At 40.3% G+C, this 9,587-nt stretch overlaps 1 protein-coding gene across 1 annotated transcript in view; it reads right to left on the minus strand.

Moving 5' to 3' along the window:
* Positions 1-400: 400 nt before the first annotated feature.
* The window catches only part of PRAP1 (proline rich acidic protein 1), a 27,581-nt gene continuing 18,394 nt past the window's right edge, over positions 401-9,587 (minus strand). Inside the window, exons 2-5 of the mRNA XM_027846368.1 lie at positions 9,382-9,448; positions 7,279-7,337; positions 5,591-5,673; positions 401-1,128 (exon numbers count right to left, since the gene is read on the minus strand). Coding sequence (XP_027702169.1) covers positions 944-1,128; positions 5,591-5,673; positions 7,279-7,337; positions 9,382-9,448 — 394 coding nt within the window. The 3' untranslated portion in view covers positions 401-943. The remainder of the gene's footprint in view (positions 1,129-5,590; positions 5,674-7,278; positions 7,338-9,381; positions 9,449-9,587) is intronic.

Genomic DNA, 9,587 nt, shown 5'->3' on the forward strand with positions numbered 1-9,587 from the left:
CAAATCATTTCACCTCTGTTTGCCTCAGTTTCCTCAACTGTAAAATGAGGATAATAGTCCTACCTCACTGGGCTGCTGCAAAGATCACAGAAATAAACAGATGTAAACTATTTTGCATACTTGCAAGTAAGTATCATTATCCTTCTTTTATGAATGAGGAAACTCAGACTCTGAAAGCTTAAATAAATAACTTTCCCATGATCACCTCACTAGCTAGCAGGAAGAGCCAGATTTTGGACCCAAATGATCTGATTTCAAATCCAATACTCTTTCCCATAGACCATGGATCTAATTTGATTTAAACTTGCCCAAGCTAATTTAAGATAATGAGCAAGAAGACAAGATTCCAATACACTTTCCCCACCACTCCCTGGTTAACAGATCCAGCCCAATTCAAACATTTGACTTCTTTGTATATGTTTATTTTCTTGAGTAAATATATCATAGAATCATAGGAGGGGTCTGGGAGCACTAAAAAATGTGATCCTTACCCTGCATTAGGCTTTGAGGGATGAGATAGCCAAGCCAGGAGAGGATTAACCTGATAATGGGAACTTTTTAAACCAATGCAGACAGATCACAACCTCAGTATGACTCTCTCTGTGTCTGTCTGTCTCTCCTATATTCTAAAATCAAAGATACATGAATTTTATATGGAACATTCTTTGGAATTATTAGCATATTATGTTGTGATTTGGATGGCCATTCTTACATTAGCCTTAATAATCAAAAGATGTTCAATAAAGTCTGAAAAAGATCAAACACAGATGTTTTAAAAGGAGAGGGGATTAATTAGGTCCCATGATCATTCTTATCATTGATGTGGAAAGAGGAGCCATAGTAAATGCCACTAGGAAAGAAAAAAAGAAAACATGGAGAATAAAATGGCATGGTCTGTTTTTTGGTTGAGTCTTCGGTCTCTTGGTTAACATGATTTGATCTGTTAATTTTCAGCATGGTAGATATGGTCCCTGTCCTCTTCTGGCCCCTGTAGCACTTCATAATAAGGCCTCTTCAACATTTGAGGTTCTTCAATGACATCCTCCGTGGAACTTGAGTGGTAGAGGAAATCTCTGTCTTCCTCAGGTAACTGCATCGGATTTCTAAAACGTCTCAAGATATCTGTGTCTAGGGATAGAGAAAGTCTGCATTTAGTTCCCACAGAATTGAAAAGAAGCGTTCTCCTTGGAACTTTTGGTGGCCCCTTTTCCTATCAGATATTTTTAAATTTTACAAGTCCCCAATATATAGTGCTAAAAGTTAGATTCTGTTAAAGGTGATATATGAGGAAGTAGAGTACAGTTATTGTTTTTCCACCCTTTGAAGTCTGACTTTAGACCTCAGTCCTTAACTGAAACTGTTCTCAGTCAATCAGTGAATAAGCATTTAATAAGCATGTACTATGTGTCAGAGGGGCTATGCTAATCACTGAGGATATAAATAAAGGCAAAAGTATGGACCCTGCCCTCAAGGGGCTCACATTCTGTTGGAGAAGACATCATGTAAGCAACTATAAACATATAAAATATTTGGAGCTTAAATGTCTTAGACAGAAAGTACTAGTAGTGGGAGAGAGGAAGTTGGGAAGGGCCTCCTAAAAAAGGAGGAATTTAAACTGAGTTTTGAAGAAAATCAGGCAAGTCAAGAAGTGGAGGTAAGGAAGGAGGGCATCCTAAGCATGAGAAACAGCCAGAGAAAAAACATGGAGTTGGGAGATGAAGTGTCCTGTGTGGAGAACACCACCAGAAGGATAGAGCTAGGTCATAGAGTGAGTGGAGGGGAATAAAATGTAAAAAGATTGAAAAGACAGGAAGGGGCCATGTCATGAAGGGCTTTAAATACCAAACGAAAGCAAAACGCCATATTTGATCATGGAGGCAATTGGGAGCCATTGAAGTGTATTAAATAGGGTGGTCAGACCCTTGCTAAGCTATTAGTGATTTCTTGATTGCCAGATATGAAGGTATTTTGACAATCTTCATCTTTTTTGACTCTTCTGCAACATTCGCTGTTGTTACCCAACCTCTCCTCCTGTATACCAGTCTCCTTTTTAGTTCCTCATCTGTGTGATGTTCTTTAATTGTGGGAGTCCCTAATGCTGCATTCTGGGTCTCTTCTCTCCCCTAGCCATTACATATCTCATTTTGCTGACTTCATCAGTTCTCATTGTTTGATGATTATCTTTGTGCAGATGACTGGGAGCCAGCATAGCACAGGGGAAAGAGCCATGGACTCCAAGTCAGAAGACTGTGTGTGTGTGTGTGTGTGTCTGTGTGTGTGTGTGTGTGTATGTGAAATCCTTCCTCTGCTTTTTACCTCCTGTATAACTTTGGGCAAATCACTCTATCTCACAAGGCCTTATTTCCCCACCTGTAAAAGGAGGCAGTTGGATTAGATGATGTCTAAGTTCAACTTTGACTCTAAGTCCATAATTCTCTGATTCCCAGATCTGTAGATCTCACCTTGGTCTCTCTAGGAGCTCCACTTCTCCACCACCAACTACATATTAAACTTTTCATATTGGATGTCTAATAGGCATCTCACACTCAACATCCCCAGACAGATCCAGTATCTTTCTCTTAAAACCCACCATCTTTTAAAATAAATCCTTTCTTCTTACTATGAACTTTGCAAATATCAATAAACCTGACTATTTCCCAAGACAAAAAAAAAACATATTAAGAAGACTGTTTGTGAAATTGTGAATTTTCACAACATATGACTTTTTTAAAAAAAATGATTACTATTTTATATCCCCTTCTAAACTTCCTTCTGTCCTCTTTTGTTGATTTTAAAGATTTAAACTCTTTCCTTTCTTTCCTTTTTCTGGTAGCATTATGAATACCTCCTCACTTTCCCTTTCCCCAATAAACCCTATCTTCTTTCAAGTAAGCAATGAGCAAATAGAGTCATACAAAACAGATCCACCCCTTGGCTATGTCTGAGTATGCATGCCTCGTTCTGCACCTCCAGTCCATCACCTCTCTGCTAGGAGCCAGGAAAACAAGCTTCATCATTAAGCTTTTGGAGACCAGATTGGTCACTGCAAATCTCTCCCCTTTCCCAAACTTCCTTATTTATGTTGGAGGACACCTCCATCAGTCCAGTCTCCTAGCATTACGAACTTGGCAATGTCTCCATAACCTCACTTAGACTATCAGTTGACAAATCTTGCCAATTATACCTCCCCTACATCTTTCAAGCTGAGCATTTTTTGTTTCTAGTCACACACTCCTCCCTGTAGTTCAGGCCCTCATCACCCCTCACCTGGACTGCTGGCCTTATGATTGGTCTTTCTGCCTCGCGTCTCTCCCCGCTGTTCCCATCCACCCTTCATTAAGTAATTTCCCCAAAGCACTTGTCTGACCATAGCATTCCCCTATTCAGTCAATTTCAGTGCCTCTGGACTGCCTCCAGGATCAAACATACACTTTTCAGTTTGGCATTCAAATGCCTTTACAACCTGATCTCAGCCAATCTTCACAGGCTTTCTATAGATCACCTCCTAGAAAACATTGTGTCATTCAGGCCAACTGGCCTTCTTGCTGTTGCTCATATATGATGGCCAGCCTTCCTTGCCTGTGTGCCCACATCCAAAATACCTGGAATATGCTTCTTCCTCCCCTCTGCCCCTTGGAATCACTTCTTTCCTTCAAGATTCAACTCACGCAAGGCCTTCTAGTGCTCCTAGTGTCCACTGTGCCAAAATTACCTTGTGTTTATTTTGTATGGAATTTGTACGTACAGGGCCTTCACAAAATCCTACACTCAAAACTACACTAAGACTTTTGGGACAGCTTGCCTCTCTCTCTCGGTCTCCCTCTCACTCTCTCTTGCTCTCTCTGTCTCACTCTGTCTCTCTCTCTGTACCTGCCATCTCCCCTGATCTATGGTAAATGTTTTAAGGGCAGGGACCTTTTCATTTTTGACTTAGTATCCCCAACACTTGATGCATACTAAGTATTTAATGAAAACTTGTTGATGGATTAGTTGGCTGATTGATCAGCAGTACTAGGCTTAAAGAATTCTCATTGTCTAGCACAGAGAGCAGACTTAGTTATTTTTGCTTGCATAAGCTTTATTTAAAGTCAAGCAGACACTTGACACTTACTAGCTGTGTGACCCTGGGCAAGTCACTTAACCCAATTGCCTAAAAAAAAAAAAAGCCAAGCAGAGATAGAAATTAACCATCTCAAAATGGCCCTCAGCAGAATCAGCAGCAGTTCCCCAAGGTTTCCCTATCCCTGGTTGATCTTGAATGCTAGGTAGGCAACAACCAGCACTGTGAATTTGCATAACCCTTTGGGACAACCATTAGAGTTGAAGACTCCTGTCTTTTTTGGGGTGCATGTGGATGTGAGGGGGAGATAATAGCTTCAATAGGGATTTTAGACTAAGAGGGGGGCTCTGCTTGAACTAATTTCACTCTGGATGCTGTTGATGGTGAAGAGTATTTCTCTAACCTGAATTCAAGTTTTGGGGCCCATTCCCAAGCTTTTGGGAGTATTGCACTATAGGCCAGGAGAACCTCTCAGTCTGAACGTGCCAACATTCATTCAACAACATCTACTACTGGTTACATATTTGAAAGAATACTTATATACTAGCTAATAATAATAATAACTATATATAGTTTTGTGTATAATATAAAAACTATATAGTTTATATACAATAATAATACAACTATATGTAGCACTTTAAGGTTTATAGAGCACTTTACATATATCATCTCATTTGAGTCTTATAACAACTCTGTGAGGTAGGTACCATGTTTTACAGATGAGGAAACTGAGGCTTAAAGAAGTGACTTGTCCAGAGTCACACAGTTAATAGGTGAGGCAGTCCTTAAACTCAGGTCTTCCTGACTCCAGATCCAGCACTTTGTCTTCTGTACCACCTACAGATTGTGCCTCAGATTCCATAATAGGAAAGTGACATATAGGAAGAATGCATGTACATGTATATATATATATGTATATATGTATGTGTGTATATATGTATATATACACACATATAAATATATGTATATACACATACATAGTTTTATATATATGTATTTACACACACACACACACACACACACACACACACACACAGATATATATTAGGAGGATTACATAGCTAGAATCTATTCTGCTAAAGTCTTTCTGTAATACCCACAGTGATACGAAGGTAAGCCTATGTTCTGAGAGACTGCTCTAACACAGTGCCAGCTTTGGCAGGTTCTGCTAACCTGGAGCCACATTGGGCACAGGCCTTGCAATGGACTAGAGGGTCTGTCATCTGAGGACCACCCTAACTAGTTAACAAAGGCTCAACTCCAGGAAGCTGGACACACCAACTGATGAATACTTTTGGCTGTAGAAAGTCAGGAATCCATTTACACTGGGGTGAGAGAGTTGGGCTTTGCACGGGTGGAGGGAGCACAGACATGAGTAAAATCAGGAATTTTTTGAAGTAATGAAGGATGCTACACAAAAAAAATCAAGATTATTGTGACTTGTAAGTTCCATTGCTCTGAATTCAACTGCCTTTGATGAAGACATCAGGGAACCTGGGATAGGCTTGTCGTCTCTGTAATCATATCTACCTTGGTTTTCCTCCCAATCTTGTCTGGGCTCAGTGAGAAGGTTGTCTTTTTCTGATTGTTCAATAGCCTTTGGGCCCAAATTCCTATGAAAACAAATGATATGTTCGGGAAATTAAAGCTAAAAATGAGATCAGCTAATAATATTAATAATAATTAAAATATAAAATAATAATAATTAATAATAGCTAACATTTATATAGTACTTATTGAGTGCTTTACAAATATTAATCTCATTTAATCTAATAGTATGTTTTCTAACAGTGTAAAGGCAAACAGAGATAGCTGCTCCATTAAATAGTTACAAGTTATTTTTTTGTAAACGACTTTTGCTTCCATGCCTGGCACAAGTGGATAGGATACATTTGCTTTTTAAGTTGTTGTTCAGTTGTGTCTGACTCTTTGTGACCCCCTTTGGGGTTTTCTTGGCAAAGAAAACTGGGGGCGGTTTGCTATTTCCTTCTCCAGCTCATTTTTCAGATGAGGAACTGAGGCAAATAGGGTTAAGTGACTTGCCCAGAGTCACCCAGCTAGTAAGTGTCTGAAGCCAGATTTGAACTCAGGAAGATGTCTTCTTGATTCCAAGCTGAGCACTCTATCCACTGTGACACTTAGCTGCCCTGCCTTTTAAGTAGGTATAAGATATAGAACTAAGTCTAAGATTTTCCTCAATAAAACAGGTGGGGTGAGGGTTGGGTGAAAAGTTGGTGGAAGAAGTGCCTACATGAGTGGTCATAGATTTTAGAGTTGGAAGGGACCTCAGAGCTTTCCTAATTCAAGCCCCTCATTTTACAAATGAGGAAACTGAGGAAAGTAAAGTGATTTTCCTAAGAATATATAGGTAGTACCAGGCTCTAAATCTATAATTCTACCAAGGTAGTGACTATGAAGAACTTCATCAATGGTTTTCTTGGGCAAATGGGTGGAAGAAACATTCATATATCTCGTAACAAATAGCTTGCTTCAGAATAAATAAATCAGTTTGATAAAGGGAGGGTGGGGTGGGTCTAAAAGGGCAAATTTTCTGATTCAGCAGGATTGAAGGCCACAGAATTCAGAGGTCAATTGTTCCCAGGTTTAAGAGAAGCTAATCAGGATACTAGGACGACAGGCAAGCTCTGCATTTCAAATATAGACTTAGTCATAGCCTAGAGCAAATCAACAGAGAATGTGCTGATTCAGCCAAACAGGGTTAGAGTGCAACCAGCTATTAGCCAGGTTGTCCTTCTCGTAGCAAAAGCAGTAGTAATTATCAGCCTCATTTGGGCAATTTGGAAGAGCAAAAAGAGACCACTAGGATTGATTATTTTTCTGAGATAATTTGAGCATTAACCCCTCCCCTGCCCTCAGCTAAACCTTGAACCTGTCTTTGTGGTTTAATGAGTATCTTCCAAGTGTCTATTAAATCAATTGATTTAAGAGAGAGAAAGGTGGGGGAGGGTGGTGCAGTGTTCCACACTACAAACTGACCCCCCAGATTAGTTTCGTAACTGGAAAATTAAATGTACTTTGTCTGAGAGAGTTTTAGGTTTAAATGAATTTATTACCACTTAATCAGCCAAAGTATATTAGATTTCAAGAAAGGTTGGAAAACAACAAAAAGCTGCGTATTCTAAATGAAGCTGATTTTAGTGAGCCCAGAGAGAGAAAACAAAGAGAAAGGCTTTAAATGTGGTTAATGTTGCACTTACAATTGTTTATTAGGGTTCTCTTCAGAGAAGCCGTCCTTTCTTTTGGCATTCATTAAGACCTGGAAACCAAGAGAAAAATCAATGAGAAACTAATGGTGAGGTAGCTTTCAGGTTAAGTCCCTTAGGAGGCCCCCTTGGCAGAGATTTTATGGTCCTTGCAAACTGGGGGGGGGGGGCTTTATTGTTCTTCTATGAATAGCTTTATTTAGGCAAGGTTGCCTATGGCATCCTTGGGCTGGGCATCGTATTATTAAGGTTAGGTGGTCCTTGAAGAGGTCATCCAGTATAACCCTCATCTTCAGGCCCTGTCCAGGGTCTGAACATGAGAAAGATACCTGGTTTAAGTGGTGGAATCACCACTGTAGAAGATGCATTACTATTTGCTTTGCCTTTGTACCTTAAGGGCTCTGGGACCTTTCCAACTGACTTGTAGCTTCAACTTGCTATATGTGTTGTCTGTCCTATTAGAATGTTATCTCCTTTAAAACAGACACTGACATACTTTTCTATTTGTACCCCAGTGCTTAGAGAAGTGCTTAGCACGTGGTAAGCACAATGCTTTTTCATTCATCTATCCACCCATCTACTCATTCATTCATTCATTCATTCATTATTTCAATCTAACTCTGAAAGAATGTCTTCTCTCAGACTTCTCCGGCTGGATCTCACAAGTATATGCTACTATTCCAAAGCTGAAGAAGAAATTTTCATATTAAGGTAAGTTTTGATTATTGTACCCCCTTCAGTTTTGTTCCCAATCCAGCATTTATACCCATGCCCCTGTGTTACTATCCACAGGAGTCTTCTGGCCTTCACTCATGTGTGTCACATATATGTGACTAAATATTACAAAATATGGAAATACAGGTCATGAAAACTAGAATTTTCTAGCATAAAATAATTTGTTGTTTAGTTGTTTCAGTTGTGTCCAGCTTTTCATGACCCCATTTGGGGTTTTCTTGGCAAAGCTACTGGAATGGTTTAGCATTTCCTTCTCTAGCTCATTTTATGGATGATGAAACTGAGGCAAACAGGGTCAAGTGACTTACTCAGGGTCACCCAGTTAGTAAGTGTCTGAGGCCAGATGTGAACTCAGGAAGATGAGTCAGGAAGATGGGACTTTAAGTAAAACATTATCCCCTATCCCCCCTACCCCAGCCCTCAGTTACTTCATCTGTAAAACCAGGTTGAGGTGGAGAGCAGAATGAAAGGTAGTGTTGCATAATGAATAGAAAGCTATTGACCCTGGGGCAAGTTACTTACCCTCTCCATGACCCGGACACCATTGAGAATGAAACGAATAAATGAATGAAAAACCACATATTCCATGCTTTCTGTGATCCAAGCACTGTGTTGAGTTTTCAATCCATGGAAATGACAAGAATGGATATTTAGAACTGAAAGAGACCTGAGAGGCCATCGAGTCTGGTCTCTTTGTTTCACAGAGGAGTAAACTGAGGCAGAGAAAGACTAACTGACTTGTCCAAGGTCACATGGGCAGTAAGTGACAGAGCCAGAATTTTAGCCCACGTCAGCTTACACCAAAGCCACATTCTTTCCACTGGACCACACTGCCCCCTAGGTCCACTCACCCACGCACAAAAGCAAAAATAAAGGCATTAGTTTATCTGATCTTTAAGGTTTCATTGCACCCGTAAATCAGATGGGGGAGCTTAGAGATGCTGAAATACATTTGAAGAGAATCTTCCCACTATAGGGCTATGATGTTGAAAAGAGTTAAAACTCCTGACACCTCTTACTTTTACACCCTTCAAAAGGACGCTGGGATTTCTTGTTGTGTAGTGGAAAGAACAGTGTTCTGGGAACCGAAGGACTTCGATTTGAATCCTGGTTCTTCCAAACACTACCTGCATGACCTTGTGTAAGACACAATCTTTCTGGTTCTTGTTTTCCTCACCTCCAAAACACTGGGCCTTGACCAGATGACCTCTGAGGTCTCCCCCAGCTTTAAATCTTCTCCCCACCTGGTTGCTTGGAGCACTGAAAAGCTCATTTAAACAGGTAAGAAGAGGTCTCAGTAGGTAAGGGAGGTGCTGGACACTCAAGTGATCAAGACTGGGGCTAAATTGAAAAGCCACATACCTGGTATTTGGAGGCTCCATTAACCACTTGCAACAGCAGAACAGCTAAGCTGGCTAATAGGATCAACCTGGGGAGAGAGACAGAGACAGAGAGACAGAGACAGAGAGAGACACACAGAGAGAGACAGAGAGACAAGCAGAGAGAGTTAGAGACAGAGACACAGAGACACAGAGAGAAAGAGAGAGACAGAGACAGAGAGAGAGAGA

The sequence above is a fragment of the Vombatus ursinus genome, unplaced genomic scaffold, assembly GCF_900497805.2.
Source record: "Vombatus ursinus unplaced genomic scaffold, bare-nosed wombat genome assembly UNPS02015129.1, whole genome shotgun sequence".
Lineage (NCBI taxonomy): Eukaryota > Metazoa > Chordata > Mammalia > Diprotodontia > Vombatidae > Vombatus > Vombatus ursinus.